The 17,044-nt window shown below is 44.9% G+C and overlaps 1 protein-coding gene across 8 annotated transcripts in view; it reads left to right on the top strand.

The window, feature by feature from the left end:
- ctnnd2 (catenin delta 2) overlaps window positions 1-17,044 on the top strand; it is a 1,121,748-nt gene that overhangs the window by 1,020,354 nt on the left and 84,350 nt on the right. For all 8 annotated transcript variants that reach the window (XM_033017096.1, XM_033017092.1, XM_033017086.1 and 5 more), the window contains 2 exons: window positions 1-31; window positions 15,103-15,276. The exon at window positions 1-31 is cut by the window's left edge and continues 155 nt beyond it. In XM_033017096.1, the coding sequence (XP_032872987.1) occupies window positions 1-31; window positions 15,103-15,276 (205 nt within the window). The remainder of the gene's footprint in view (window positions 32-15,102; window positions 15,277-17,044) is intronic.

The following is a 17,044-nucleotide window of genomic DNA, read 5'->3' as shown; positions in this document are numbered from 1 at the left end:
GAAGAAGAAGAAAAAGAAGGGCCAGAACCAGGTGATCAATTGGGCCTAGCCCATTCACACAAAAGGTGGTGGGTTGTATGGAACAAGCTGCCAGAGGAGGTAGTTGAGGCTGGGACTATCCCAACATTTAAGAAACAGTTATACAGGTACATGGATAGGACAGGTTTGGAGGGATATGGACCAAATGCAGGCAGGTGGGACTAGTGTGGCTGGGATATGTTGGCCGGTGTGAGCATGTTGGGCCGAAGGGCCTGTTTCCACACTGTATCACTCTATGACTCTATGAGAACATGAATGGGAATAAGCCCAGCTCAGATACAGGAGTGGGGAGTGCTTGATGGGGAATGGGCCCAGCTCCGTTGGGAAGTGTGACTGGTGATTAATATATTTGCAATTCATGAACAGTCAAAAAAGTCAAGGGTGTTTAATTGTCATTTGTACTAACCAGGGAAAAACAAAATCCTTACTCGCATTAGCTCAACAGGCCAATAAATGCAATACACACTGATAAAATGTAATCTTTTTAAAATGCAATAATTTATAATTGTAATACGAGGTCTCCATATTAGTGCAAAACCCAGGGCTATTTGTGCAACCGGAGCCACAGTCTATGTAAGTTTAAAGTTGTTGAGGTTAGTTTGGGCCCGTTCCTGTGCTGTGATGGTCTATTTTCGTTGAGATACAAATGATCTATTTCTGCTTTCAGTGCTGTTTTTTCCTTTTGTTTGAGACTGTGGGTGGAGTTGAGTTATAAATGTTATAACAGCTATAAATGTTTGCCTTCCCCTTAACTTTGTCACATCACCTCTTTATTAATCCTGGGGGCCAGGAGTCCCCTTGACGATGCATGTGCAAAATGGAACATCTGGTAACAGACACAAAACTCCCTCAAAGGTCCCAAGTGAAGTCATTTCTTGCTGGGTTTTTGGCAAAAGAACAACAAAAAACACAAGGAGATTTTTTTAATGGAATGGATTGGGATTATCTAAAACATGCTGCCGGGAAGGGTAATGAATGTAGGTCAAAAGTAACTTTCAGCATGGAATTGGACAACTACTGTGAAATATAGAAGGTCCACAAACCTGAGCTCCACAAATCTGAATCACCGTTCAGCTGGATCATGGCTGATCTGAGTCTTTGGTCCACTTATCCATCTAGATTCTCTCACTCTTGGTTCCACCTTCACAAACCTCTGCTAACACCTCTGTTTTATTTTCAATTTAACCAGCCTCAACAGTATTTCATAAGTTCATAGTCATAGAGCTACTCCAAAGTCACACTCCAAAGACGTACAGGTTTGTAGGGTGGTACACAAAAAAGCTGGAGAAACTCAGCGGGTGCAGCAGCATCTATGGAGCGAAGGACATGCAAAGAATTGAACAATCACCACTATAGGAAATAGGCAATGTTTCGGGCCGAAACCCTTCTGGGTTTCTGCCCGAAACGTTGCCTATTTCCTTCGCTCCATAGATGCTGCTGCACCCGCTGAGTTTCTCCAGCTTTTTTGTGTACCTTCGATTTTCCAGCATCTGCAGTTCCTTCTTGAACACAGGTTTATAGGGTAATTGGCCTGGTATAAATGTACAAATTGTCCCTCATGTGTATAGGGCAGTGTTAGTGTGCGGGGTTCGCTGGTCATTTCAGACTCGGTGGGCCGAAGGGCCTGTTTCTGCACAGTATCTCCAAACTAAAATAAAGTAAGGGCTAGGCAGGCTGATTAATGGGCACCCCTTCTGTTCCCATATACATTCACCCCTACCATCATAATGTTGTCATCTACAAAATGCACAACATCCACACAATTCCAATGGCACCAACTAAACCCATGACCTTTGCTACCAACAATAACAAGGGCAACATGCAGATGGGAACATCATCCACCTGCAGTTTTACTCCAAGTAGTTCATCATCTTGATTAGAAATATATTGCCAGACACTGGATCATTTAATTCCTGGATCTCATACCCAACATCCAACACTTCTGTGGGGGTAAAACCTTCATCAGAACGACTGCAGAGGTTCAATAAAATGGCTCACCACCATCACTTGGACAGGTACATGTGTAGGAAAGGTTTTTTTTTTTTTGTTTAATATTTTTATTCGAAGCAATGTACAGTCGTATAAACCATAAACATAGAAACATAGAAATTAGGTGCAGGAGTAGGCCATTCGACCCTTCGAGCCTGCACCGCCATTCAATATGATCATGGCTGATCATCCAACTCAGTATCCCATCCCTGCCTTCTCTCCATACCCTCTGATCCCTTTAGCCACAAGGGCCACATCTAACTCCCTCTTAAATATAGCCAATGAACTGGCCTCAACTACCTTCTGTGGCAGAGAGTTCCACAGATTCACCACTCTCTGTGTAAAAAATGATTTTCTCATCTCGGTCCTAAAAGATTTTCCTCTTAACCTTAAACTGTGACCCCTAGTTCTGGACTTCCATATAACATAATACATTCCGTGTACAACTTCTTGTTTTTAATTTAACAATAGACAAATAACAGAAGCAAGAAAAAAAGAGAAAATACAAAATTAAGAAATGTAGCGATGTGTAAGCCCCAGAAGTTAACCATTAGAAAGAAAAGAAAAAAAGAAAAACAGAACAGAAATGAAAAGGAGTATATCTACTTCATATCTTTCCACACCCCTCACCCAGTTCTGAAATGGTTAATTTCCCGAGTTGTGTTGCACCATATTATACTTGTAATAAATCGATGAAAGGAGACCATATCTTTAAGAATTGTTCTGATTTTCCTGCTAGGACGAATCTCATATCTTCGAGATGTAACATTTCGGACATGCTTGTGATCTGTGTAGGAAAGGTTTAAGAGGTATATGAAGTTTATAGACCGAATGCGGGCAAATGGGATTAATCTTTGATGGGGCATCTTGGTTGGCATGGACTAGTTGGGCCGAAGGGCCGGCTTACTATGCTGTTTGACTCTATAATCATCTTTGTTAGGGGAGTTAGGAATGGGCAATGAACGCTTGCCTTGCATGTAACACATTCTCTGAAAATTAATTAAAAACAAACGGTGCTCATATTGTGCATGGGTTCAGCAAACAGGCACGAAAGGTATACAAAACAAATGCGGTCTTTGTGAAATGTTGTTGGGACAAAATGGAAAACGGAGAAACATATTGCAACATTCATTGAGAGAATGAATGTTCGATCGGTGTATTCAGGACAGAGAAAATAGTGAAGCAGAAATCTGGCTTGTCAAAGGTGAGAGAGATGTCTGGAAACAGCAGCTGTTGTCAAACCATTGAAAAATGTATTCATCAGTATTCACAGCAGAGGAGATGACTGGTGTTGCCAAGTCTGTAAACAGGTTGTCAGAGGTAAGCAACAAAGAAGGGCTTCTTAAAGGACATGGGAATCAAATCCATTGATGGCTCGCACAGCACCAGACTCAAGTGGAGCAAGTCCAATATAATCTGTGCCAAAAGGGCAGATCAGTCTCAAATCTCGAGCTTTCATTTTACTGCCGGTAAAGCCTGAGTCACAGCACCGTCAAGGAACTGTTAGGTTGTTATTGCATGGGCAAGGTGAGTTACATATAGCCTTAAGATAGATAAGTAAAAGGAGTTTTTAACAGAACGGAACAAGACTATAAATTAATTTCACAGCCGAATATATTGTAGGTTCGATGAAAAATTCAGAGGTAGACAGAAATGCTGGAGAAACTCAGCAGGTGAGACAGCATCTATGGAGCGAAGGAAATAGGCAACGTTTCGGTCAGAAGCTATTACCAAGTGGGTGCAGGCTCTACACCATCTCTGCCCACAGTCTGAGCCTGTGTGCAGACTTGTACTGACCAGGATGTCCTTCAGATTTGTAGCCCTCTTAAATGCTGACATTACTTTGTATCCCTGGAGTGTGACAAATCCCTTTTGGAATTGTTCAAAGTGGCCTGTGACTATTTTGTGGGCCTGGACAGCCATGTTACTGTATCCTGGTATTAGTGGCAAGTTCAGTGTCGATCCTGGCCTAGGTCTGGGCCCTTGTATACTTTTTAGAAAATATGACTTAATGTGTCTTAATTTCCGTCTGCAGTACCCCCTCTTCGTCAGAAGGGTCTCGACCCGAAACATTGCCTATTTCCTTCTCTCCATAGATGCTGCTGCACCCGCTGAGTTTCTCCAGCTATTTTGTCTACCTTCCATTTTCCAGCATCTGCAGTTCCATCTTAAACATGAAAAATTCAGATGTATGGAAGGTATTTCTAAAATGGTAGCTGGATTAAGTAGGATATACTAATGATGATATCACCCAACTTTGAGTGGCGGTGCACATAATTTGTAATTAAGATCATTGGTAGACTTCAGCTCAAGTAGGGTGGTGAGTAGAGATTTGGACAATGGCAATGGATGTCATTTTATTCCCCTATTAAAACATATTTAATGTACTGATTTTAATTCGCCATTGTGTTCCCTTGTTCACATTTCTAATGGAAAGTGTTTTTGTTTGTGGTATTGAGGTCCCAGTGGACGCAAACGAAAAGATAGTTGAAAAGTCACGGAGATTTGCTTATATTATTTCCTCAACCAAACCTAACAAGAACTAATCAACTGTTTGTTCATTCCGTTACTGTTTATAGGCCTTTACTTCACAGAATGTGCCTACAACTGGCACAAACAATATGTCAACATCACCTATCAGTTACAAAACACGAGAGACACTCTGAGAATTTGAAATATCGCTTGACAATTTCAGGCGCTCTCTGATTTCCTTGCTCTCCATGTCAACTTTCATACAATAATTACACTTATCCATCAGTCATGCTGCTGAAGATTTCACCACTAGTGAAAGGCGGAAAACAACATTTAACTGCATTACATTATATATTCTCATGGTCGTATTCCCATAAAGCAAATTACCATAATGTGTACTATACAGTATTATGGTTAGTATTGTACCGCACGGAAACAGGCCCCTTGGCCCAACCTGCACACACTGACCAAGAAGCCCCTTCCAAGCTATTCCCATCTGGTCCATGTCTCTACCTTTCCTCTCCGTGTACCTATCTAAGTTAAAGACCTTAACGTCAATATCAATACTTGGGAGTCGCTTGCTCTGGACCGCCCAACTTGGCGAAACAAGATCACCACTGGAGCGCGTGCGTGCAGCTGAGAAGAAGCGCACCACAGAAGCTGCGAGGAAACGCGCCGCGCGCAAGGCTCGAGCCACTTCAACTTCTACTGCGTTTAAGTAGGAACTGCGGATGCTGGAAAATCGAAGGTACAATAAAATACTGGAGAAACTCAGCGGGTGCAGCAGCATCTATGGAGCGAAGGAAATAGGCAACGTTTCGGGCCGAAACCCTTCTTCAGACTGAAGTTTCGAAGAAGGGTTTCGGCCCGAAACGTTGCCTATCTCCTTCGCTCCATAGATGCTGCTGCACCCGCCGAGTTTCTCCAGCACTTTTGTGTACCTTCAACTTCTACTGCAGCGCCCACCCAACTATGTCCCGTATGCGGGCGAGCCTTACGGGCAGGATCGGTCTCACCAATCACCTCCCGACACACAAACAAAAACACTGAAGTCATGGTCTTCTTCGGCTACGAAGGATGAACAACAACAACAACCTGTCTAAGTGCCTGTTAAATGTTGTTATTGAACCTGCCTCAACTTACACAGGATAAAGTGAGAAGCAGGTAGGAGGTGCATTTATAGATTAGCTTTTGAAGCTTCTGGATATTACTGCTCATCTATCCATGCATTCTTTGCACAAATGGCAAACTCTAGCAGCCAAAATGTGTTGCCCAAGTCCCCTGCTTCCCACGCATCTACCAACACAGTGGTGCATTGGCAATGATGAGGGTGACAGCATAGGAAGCAATGAAAGTCAGATGAAAACAACAACTCCTGACGGAGGCAGGAGAGTGAGAGCCAAGTTCAGGGGAAAAAAGGACAAACAGGGAAAAGAGTAAGCTGGAGGGCCGAGAGCTGAACTGGAATCATAATGAATAGGAGTAGAAGGAAGCCATTTGGCCCATCAAAGAGTGGGTGATATCCTTTTGGACCTTTGCCTTGTAGCATGTGTTTTAATAACAGGCCTTTCTGTTGCTTCTGAGGGACTGAGGCCCCACCCCTGTAGCAGGCCAATGATGTGTGGGGACCAGTAGGCCATAAGTTATGGGAGGAAACACTTGCTCAGCAGTGGCTAATCCCACAACAACATGCACCAAGTTTCTGTGTGACATTACAGAATATCTAACATTTATTTCGAGAGGACTAGAATACAAAAACAGGCATTATAAAGCACTGGTCAGACCGCATTTGGAATATTGTGAGCAGTTTTGGGCCCCATATCTGAGAAAGGATGTGCTAGCATTGGGGAGGGTCCAGAGAAGGTTTACAGGAATGATCCCGGGGATGTTCCCAATGTTGGGGAAGTCCAGAACAAGGGGTCACTGTTTATGGATAAGGGGGAAATCCTTTAGGACCGAGATGAGAAGATCTTTTTTCACACAGAGAGTGGTGAATCTCTGGAATTATCTGCCACAGAAAGTAGTTGAGGTCAGTTCATTGCCTATATTTAAGAGGGAGTTAGATGTGGCCCTTGTGGCTAAAGGGATCAGGAGGTATGGAGAGAGGGCAGGTACAGGATACTGAGTTGGATGATCAGCCATGATCATATTGAATGGCGGTGCAGGCTCGAAGGGCCAAATGGGCTACTCCTGCACCTATTTTCTATGTTTCTATGATTGGGTTAACATATGATGAGCGTTTGAAGGCACTGGGCCTGTACTTGCTTTAGAGTCATAGATTAATACAGTGTGGAAACAGGCCATTTTGGCCCAACTTGCCCACACCGGCCAACAATGTCCCAGCTACACGAGACCCACTTGCCTGCGCTTGGTCCATATCCCTCCAAACCTGTCCTATCCATGTACCTGTCTAACTATTTCTTAAACGATGGGATAGTCCCAGGCTCAACTACCTCCTTTTTCAGCTTGTTCTATACACCCGCCTGTTTAGAAGGATGAGGGCGAACCTCATTGAAACTTACTGAATACTGAAAAGCCTAGATAGAGTGAATGTGGATGTTTCCACTAGTGGGATAGTCTAGGACCAGAGGCCATAGCCTCAGAATTAAAGGATGTGCCTTTAGAAAGGAGATGAGGAGGAATTTCTTTAGTCAGAGGGTGGTGAATCTGTGGAATTAATTGCCACAGAAAGCAGTGGAGGGCCAGCCAATGGATATTTTCAAGGCGGATATTGACAGATTCTTGATTAGTACGTGTGTCTGGGGTTATGAAGAGAATGCAGGAGAATGAGGTTGAGAGGGAAAGATAGATCAGCCATGATTGAATGGTGCAGTAGATGGGCCGAATGGCCTAATTCTGCTTCTAGAACTTATGAACATGTAAACTTGGCGTTGAAATCTCATCAGAGTCGTGAGTTTGATCGACAACACGAAACATCCAGTGGGGATTTCTGAGTGGTGTGACACAAGCTGGGGATGGTTGTTAGCGAGCTTCAGTCATGATTAAAATAAGCAGGTGGTGTTGAGGAATTTCTAAGCACACCTTTAATTTCATGCTTGAATGGTTGAGCTCAGAACTGGTGTTCACATCTATAGTTCAGGACCCACCACAGGGTTGTGTATGAGACACAAAGTCTGCAGCACTGAGGCAGACTGCAGCAGCTATTAAAGAAGATGCCCTGGGAATTATTATTCACGTCAGCTTGCAAAAAAAACTTCACAAATACTTCAGATTTTAAACTGATCCGCTTATCGCACGGCCCGATGAGAAATTTAATTTCATGCCCCATGAAGATCCGTTTTATATTCCCCCAGATGGTTAAATTGCACATTTAAACAAAATTTCGGAAGGTTGACTGAAAATTTCAGATAAAGGTCGGGGCAATTTACGGAACAAGAGAACGTCCGCCATCTCTTCACGTGTGACATAGGGCAACAGTGGCTCTTAAACTCAACCCAGTATCTAGGTGGCGAACCTTCACGCGCACACGCCTATTGCTTGTATTAATTGCTTTTCGTCCCATCACGGCACAAGTAAAATGTGATGGGAAGAACCCTGCAGGTACATGGGTCACTTCACACCCTGCTGGCAGCAGACAGTTGCAAGAGATTACTTTTGTCCCAGAGCATTTATCGCTGCCTAGACGGATGTGCAATAGGAACGCCAGCAAATGGAAAGCTCAGCCTTCCCCCCCCCCCTCCAACCCCCAACCCCAAATTAAAAAAATCTAAAAGGGTTAAGGATTTAGAAGATTGAGGGGGGATCTTATAGAAACTTATAAAATTCTTAAGGGGTTGGACAGGCTAGATGCAGGAAGATTGTTCCCGACGTTGGGGAAGTCCAGAACAAGGGGTCACAGTTTAAGGATAAGGGGGAAATCTTTTAGGACCAAGATGAGAAAAACATTTTTCACACAGAGAGTGGTGAATCTGTGGAATTCTCTGCCACAGAAGGTAGTTGAGGCCAGTTCATTGGCTATATTTAAGAGGGGGTTAGATGTGGCCCTTGTGGCTAAATGGATCAGGGGGTATGGAGAGAAGGCAGGGATGGGATACTGAGTTGGATGATTAGCCATGATCATATTGAATGGCGGTGCAGGCTCGAAGGGCCGAATGGCCTACTCCTGCACCTATTTTCTATGTTTCTCGGTTTCTATGTTTCCCATTTATCCTCACTTTGTCTTGTTTATCTGTTGTGCATTCGGCACACAATTGAAGAGCTAATTATCAAGAGGGAAAAAAGCCCACCCTCACCTGCAGACTGAAGAAGGGTCTCGACCCGAAACATCACCCATTCCTTCTCTCCAGAGATGCTGCCTGTCCCGCTGAGTTACTCCAGCATTTTGTGTCTCACCTGCACTTCGACCGGCAACAGCATTGTGCCAAGGCACCTTCTGCCCCAATCCACACGATGGCTGGCAGCCATGCACTTTGCTGGGATGGAGAAAATCCTGCTGGACAATGGGGGAAGAAACAATCCCTGAAATAAATAGAGAAAACGCTGGAAATACTCAGCAGGCCAGGCAGCATCCATCTGTGGAGAGGGGAGCATCGTTAAGATTTCAGGTCCTTGACCCTTCAACGTTCTTCAGCCGGTTCATTTTGGTTGTTCAAGTGCCAACATCTGGTTCATTAACACTGCCCCAGGAATTATTTTGTGTCATACAATGATTTTGAACTCGGAGCAATGCGATTTCAATGTTAAAGTAGGTCAGTGTGGCAGTGGGAGGGAGCAGCAGGCAAGAGGAAGGTCAGGCTTCCGGGTGTGTGTGCACTTCTGCCTCACCCAACCTCTGCCCAGGGTGCGGCTCTATGCCATACAACGCAGGGAAGAAGGTAACTCTTATCCTTTCATCCCTTCTCATCATCCTGGAACCTAAACTGTCTTTTAAAGTGCATCAGCGATTCGCTTGCATTTCTTCTATGTGAGAGTACTGCAATCAATGATTACAGTACTCTCCTCTATATTGGAGAAGCTAATTGCTTTCCAGAGCACCTGCATTCTGAATGCATGCAACTTCCGTTCCAAATCTACCCCATCGACTCCTAACTGCCCACTAAAGTGGTTTGGCAAGGCACTCTATCTATAGCATTGGTACATAGCTATTAATTTATTGGATTTGTACCCAGAGGTCTGCACTATTGAGCTGGAGACATTGAGTTCAAATCCCACTCTGGTAGCTGTAGAATTTGAATTCAAGTAATTAAATGCATTTCTAAAATACTTATTTGGCTGGAAAATACTTGTAAACATTGTGCAAAGATGAAAAGTGCTATGTGAATGCATCTGTCTTTGATTTTGATCCAGCAATGATTAAAGCACCTTGCCTTTCTCAGTCCCACTTAAACTGTGAGAGACCTTATCCCCAGCTCCAAACCTGATAAGTGAAGCAAAGCTTAAAGCCCTGTCCCACTGTACGAGTTCATTCCAAGAGCTCACCCGAGTTTGCCCTGATTTGAACTCGGAGATTTACGGTAATGGCCACTCGTCGGTACTCGAGGCTCTTGTGGACATTTTTCAACATGTTGAAAAATCTTCACGAGTCTTCCCGTGCTTACCTGCCGTTAGCGTGTCTTCCCGAGTTCCTGCCGTTAGCGTTACGAGCCGCTAAGAGACGTCCCTGAGCTCCGACGTACCCGCTATGTTCATTCTCCGTGCTTACCACGAGTTTGATTTTTTTTAAACTCAGGAGAGCTCTTGGAATAATAATAATAATAATACATTTTATTTAATGGGCGCCTTTCAGACATCTCAAGGACACCTTACATAGTAATCGGAATAAAAACATATAATCGGAATAGAACAGGTAAAAAAGACATCACAGAGACACAAATTAAAAACAGAATTCAATCCAAAAACAGAAAATCATAAACACAGTGTGAAGAGAGAGCAGCGGCAGCCAAAGCGCGCTAGCGTCCACTCTCTCTTCACGGCAGCCATCTTGGACACAGACCTACAGGACTACAATTAGACAAAAAAAAATCATCCCCCCACAGTGGGTAGCACTGTGGAGGAAGGCACAATGTCCAGTCCCCACCCCATGTTCACCCCAAAGTCAGGCCTATTGAGGCCACCGCAATTGCCTCTACGGAGGCCCGATGTCCCTGGCCGTTCTCACCGGGTGGTGTTGCCCCGGCGTCGGGAGAGTCCTTTCGGCGGCTGGGCCACCTTGAACGGCCGCTTCCTGGTTGGAGACCGCGGCTGCCGAAGCCGACAAGGCCGCGCTGGTTTGGAGCTCCCAGGCTCCCGATGAAAAAGTCGGCGCCGCCTCGCCGCACTGCCGCCTCTCCGCTCCGCAGACCCGCAGCCCGGAGATGTTGCTCTCGGCGGTCTAGCTCGCCATAGCTCCAGCGCGGCGACCCAGGCAAGGCATCGCCCGCTCCACTCCGCTCCGCTCCAGCGCTCCAACGCTGTGCCGCCGCCGAGGCCGAGGTGCTGGGCGGTCCCCGCCAGGAAATGGCGCTCCAAGCCCGCAGGTAGGCCACGAGGACGGGTCGACGGGCAGCCCGGAGAAAAGGCTGCCACACCGGACCAGGTAGGGACCTAGAAATATTGTTACACCTACCCCCCACATTAAAAGACCATATCCCCTACAAACAAAAAAACAGGACTCACTAAAAACTATTAAAAAAACGGATTTAAAACGGACGGCTGCTGGCTAGCAGCCGTTCACCAAGAACGCTCCTCCTCCGTACCGGAATGAACTCGTACCGTGGGACAGGGCTATTAGTGAGGATGTAGCAATTCTCATGTAAAGGTTTATAAGGGATCACAAACATCTACATAAACCAGGCTGCTTTGTATTACTGTGCTATTCTCATTCCTCTGTATCAGAATAGAGCCTCTTTTTAATACATCATCTATTGTCCGCGCGGACAGGAAGATAAAGATGCACAAGAATGGGCTGTGCAGACAAATTCATCAGTGAAAATATTACTCCATGTAAATCTCCATTGCATTGAAAAAATCTTGACATGTGAAAGAGATTTGGTGTTTCTTTAAAAGCGTGCTCATGTTGTTTCTACGAAGACAGCTAACAACATAACTCACAGACGAGCCAGTCATTAATGCAATACTGTCTGCTTCACAGACATGTGTACAATGCACACTGTGGGAAGGCTGTTGATGAGCAAGCTATCTTGCTCAGTGGAGGGGATTTTAACTAAGCCATATCAATTCAGCTGCACATTTTACATCCCTCCGCGCTGTTTGGAACAAGGAGGCAGCCATTTAAAAGTAGGCTGCACAGCAGTGATATCAGAAAGTACATATTCACTCTGAAGTCTGTGGAAATTAGAACTCTTCACCCCAGAAAACTGGTGCTGCCAACTCAATTGAAAATACCAAAACTGAGACCGATATTTTTTTCTTAGGCAAGTGAGTATGAATGAGAAACCAGGGCAGATGTGTAGATTTGAGCTATAGATCAGCCATGAACTGACTAAATGGCAGATGTGGCACGGTGGCGCAGGGGTAGAGTTGCTGCCTTACAGCACTTGCAGCGCCGGAGACCCGGGTTCAATCCTGACTACGGCTGCTGGCTGTACGGAGTTTGTACGTTCTCCCCGTGATTGCATGGGTTTCCTCCGAGATCTTCGGTTTCCCCCTACATTCCAAAGCCGTACAGGTTTGTAGGTTAATTGACTTGGTATAAGTGTACATTGTCCCTAGTGTGTGTGTGTGATGGTGTTAATGCGCGGGGATCGCTGGTCGGTGCAGACTCGGGGGGCCGAAGGGCTTGTTTTGGTGCTGTATCTCTAAACTAAACTAAACGGAAGTTCAGTGAATGACATACTCCTGATCTAATGTTCCCCATTTTCATTCCCACCGAACATAATGGAAATGTATATACAATGCCCTGCAATAATGGTGATGGCAGTAGTATATGAGCTTGGCAATCCTGAGCAATGCCTTAGGACAGCACAGTGGCGCAACTGGTGGAGATACTGCCTCACAGCACTAGAGACCAGGGTTCATTCTGCCCTTGAATGCCATGTTTGCACGTTCTCCGTGACCACGTGGGTTTCCTCCGGGTGCTCCCGTTTCCTCCCACTTCCCAAAGACGTTTGTAGGTTGATTTGCCTCCATAAATTGCCCTTAGTGTGTGGGGAGTAGGAAAGTGGGATAGTATAGAACTAGTGTGAATAAGTGATCGATGGTCAATGCCACCCAATGGGCCGAAGGGCCTGTTTTCATTGCTGTATCTCTAAACTAAACTGAAACGCTAATGTTACTTAATGTAATCTGAACACAGTTTTTTTGGTTTGAAGTAGAGCAGGAGTGGCTTTTTTGTTTTCGTTCTGACTGGGTCCCGCTAAGGAGTTAGAAAACCATCAAGATGCAAGAGATTTCTGTAAAGGACACAAAGTGCTGGAGCACTTGACTGGGTCAGGCAGCATGTCTGGAGAACACAAATGATGATGTTTCAGGTCTACAGATGCTGGAATCTTGAGCAAAACTCAACGAAGTGTCCCAAACCAAAATATCTCCCATCCATTCCCTCCACATATGTTGCTTGACCTGCTGAGTTCCACCAGCACATTGTGGTTTGATTTTTAGACTTTAGAGATACAGCATGGACACAGGCCCTTTGACCACCGAGTCAGTGCCAACTAATGATCACCCGTTCTAGTTCTATCTAACACACTAGGAGCAATTTACAAAGCCAATTAACCTGCAAACCTGTACGCCTTTGGAATGTGGGTGAAAACCAGAGAAAACCCATGTGGTTACGGGAAGAACATCACCCATTCCTTCTCTCCAGAGATGCTGCCTGTCCCGCTGAGTTACTCCAGCATTCTGTTTCTACAACGTGTAGGTTTGAGATGTCCTTCCATAAGGAGTTGTATTTTAATTGCCAGTGACTATTGCAATATCCTCCTGGTTGACGGCCACCTCAATAAACTTAGGTTCATCCAAGTCTCTGTTGACATGCATCAAACCCACCCCTACTTTCTTTGTTTTTCTGACACACCCCTTATGTTGTCTTTCAGTTCATTAGACCTTCAATTTGGGCGGCACGGTGGCACAGTGGTAGAGTTGCTGCCTTATAGCGCTTACAGTGCCAGAGATGCGGGTTCGATCCCGACCACGGGCGCTGTCTGTACGGAGTTTGTACTTTCTCCCCGTGACCTGCGTGGGTTTTCTCCGACGTCTTCGGTTTCCTACCACACTCCAAAGACGTACAGATTTGTAGGTTAATTGGTATGAATGTAAATTGTCCCTAGTGTGTGTAGGATAGTGTTAATGTGTGGGGATCGCAGGTCGGCGCGGACTCGGTGGGCCAAAGGGCCTGTTTCCGCGCTGTATCTCTAAACTAAACAAAAAAATTATAAAATTCTCATCCATGCTCTCAGATCCCCATGCAACATCACTCCTCCCTTTCAATGTATGTTTCTTCAGCCTCAGAACCCTCCAGGATCTGCGTACACATCCAATTTTGTGTTTTTCCCCCTCCCAGATTTTCATGTCTTCGCCATTGCTTGCAAAGGTCTGGAATCAAGAGTCTTGAGCTCATAAAATCAGCAGATCCTCACTTCAGATGCTTGGCTGAAATCTTTTCATATGAAAAATCCATTATCGACTGTCAGCACTAAGTTTTAAAGTAAATATTTCTTAGAGTTGTGTAGATTTGGAGTGTTGGTGAAAACCAGAGAAAACCCATGTGGCTACGGGAAGAACGTGCAACCTGCATACAGACAACACCCGCAGTCAGGATCAAACCCAGATCTATCGCACTGTAAGGCAGCAACTACCACTGCACCAATATGCTGCCCTTTGCTTGTGAAAACCATGAGATCTTTGGTGCTTTTATTGGTTCTGACTATGTGTCTGGATTATTGTGCATTCTGAGGCTCCTTAGAGAGTCCTTACCTATCCTACATTGATGTGGAATTGCGAAATCTCTACAAAAATTACGTGAACATTTCAAGAAATATGAGTGATTATCAACCTTTTTGTGTCTTTGTGTGCACAACGTCATGTTTTAGCAGAGTATAGGCAGACATCCTGCGCCCAGGTCTTGCTTTTACTCTTATCTAATTAGTCAAAGTTGGGTAGTACTGCTTGTTATGGAAGTGTATAAAATTATGAGAAGCATAGACAATCAGAACCTACTTCCCAGGGTGAAAATGCTAAAAACCAAAGAGCACAGCTTTTAAGTGAGAGAGGCAAAGTTTAAAGGAGACTAGGCCCATTGCTGACCCGTTGGGTCTGTTCCCCCAACATGTGGTTGCAGGATTAAAGGAGATATGTGTGGCCAGTGTTTTACACAGAGAGGGATAGTGCCTGGAACATGCTGCCAGGGATGCTGGTGGATGCAGATACAATAATGGTGTTTAAGAGGCTTTTAGATAGGGACATGGATTTGCATGGAGGGATGTTGATCACATGCGGGCAAAGAAGATCAGTGCAACTTGCATCATGTTTAGTATGGGCGTTTATGGGCCAAAGGGCCTGCAAGTGCTGTCTTGTTCTATGTTCTTAACAGCTGAGAAACCTTCATTCAAATGTCTGCTCCTTGGCAGAAGAGAAAAAGTTATTCATGTTGCCATTTTTTTTATATTTGCTTGTTTACATTGATTTTTTTTCCCCCTTTCCTAGTGGGATGGTGTTGGACCTCTCCCGGAAGCGGCAGACCCACCAAAGGGTATCCAGCTCCTGTGGCATCCCTCTATAGTCAAACCCTACCTCACACTTTTGTCAGAATGCTCAAATCCAGATACTCTTGAAGGGGCAGCAGGAGCCTTACAGAACCTGGCTGCAGGGAGCTGGAAGGTAGGTCCATGAAGTCTGTGCTTGGATGGTATACATGTTCTCTAAGTCTACTGAATGATTCTGTGTAGGCCAACTGAATGTTCCCCTGTGTACATAATCCAGTACAGACGAAGTTCAAGGAAGGTCTCCCTATTTCACCAGCCCCTTCACAACCTCCTGACTGCAATGTTCCACCTTGCCTCTGGAGTGATACTGGACCAAAGGGAAACCTTGTCATCTCCATAATTTAAAAAAAAATCACTCCACCGACATAAACAACTTGCAATACACTCCCCTTTGTTCAACTGCAATACTCCTAGAGCTCTATTTAGCTCTGGATGGACACTCTGGACAGTCACTGGATGGATTGAAGAGAGAGTTAGGGGCTAGTGGAATCAAGGGATATGGGGAGAAGGCAGGCACAGGTTGTTGATTGGGGACGATCAGCCATGATCACAATGAATGGCGGTGCTGGCTCCTGCACCTATTTTCTATGTGTCTATGTTAACTTTCTCTTAATACAATACAATTACAATACAATTCAATTTATTGTCATTTGGACCCCTTGAGGTCCAAACGAAATGTCGTTTCTGCAGCCATACATTACAAACAAATAGACCCAAGACACAACATAATTTACATAAACATCCATCACATTGCTGTGATGGAAGGCCAAAAAAACTTATCTCTCCACTGCACTCTCCCCCCCCGATGTCAGAGTCCATCCAGTGACTTGACCTCCACTGCCCTCTGTGGCAGGGAATTCCACAAATTCACAACTCTCTGGGACAAATGGACTAATTCTGCTGCAGGAACATATGAACTTATGCAGTCTCTGCAAAATATTCCAAATCCAAATGCAAGATGTACTAAGCAACATCAGAGTCTCTCTGAAGGCCAACATCTCCATTGAGGATCTGATCGTGTTCAACCAGATTGATTTGGTAGGCCAAGTTATCCACATGCTTGGCAGCAGGCACCTCATTTTCCTTCCTGGAATAAATAACGTTCTATCATAACGTATCGTAAATGAGCACTTTTCTACGAACGCAGTCGTGACAGGAGATTTCCAGGAGGACAGAGAAACACTTCGAGAAAATTCTAAAACTCTCCTTGAAAGGAATGTAACATTTTGACCGGCTCAAAATCCAGGAAGTTACTCAGTATGAACAGTGAGAGAACATGTAGGGCCATTTATAAACAGTACCCCAAGCTAGCCAGCCACCTGCCTGTCAAACACCATCTGCTCCACCTCTGGCAAAGTCTATGAATCCCACATGGCACTATTCAGCCAACTCAGAACTCACAGAACTGGAACCAGAGCATATCATCCTGGAGCCCAGGGGACCACCTGAGGAGCAGCAACAGCTGCGTTTTCCTGTCTTGAGAATTTCCAGCCTGGTGTTTTCCGATTCCTCCTTTGCCTGGAAGCTTCTCCAGCCCCACAGCGCTCCGAGATCCACAAAGTTAGCCATGTGTATCTTCTTTCTTCCACCAATCTTTAGCAGCTATCCTTTTGACTTTCTTGATCCTAGCTAGCCTTTACAAATCTCTAAACTATCTCTGAACTAAATCTGTTGCAAACCTTGTAACTCTTTAAAATCTTCCACAATATCCTAACAATGATGCATTTTGTCAAGTTCCCGTGTGCTATTTTTCCGTGTTAATAAACCTAAATAAAAACCATCTGCCTAACGAAGAACCCTCCTGGCTTATGTGGATCTATTACCTTCCAGGCTTTGTCCTACCCCTCCACCCTTCCAGTTTTCTTCATCCCCCCCCCCCCCCA

Source organism: Amblyraja radiata, chromosome 2, assembly GCF_010909765.2.
Source record: "Amblyraja radiata isolate CabotCenter1 chromosome 2, sAmbRad1.1.pri, whole genome shotgun sequence".
In the NCBI taxonomy this organism is placed as follows: Eukaryota; Metazoa; Chordata; class Chondrichthyes; order Rajiformes; family Rajidae; genus Amblyraja; species Amblyraja radiata.
This window is presented reverse-complemented; position numbering and strand designations above follow the sequence as displayed.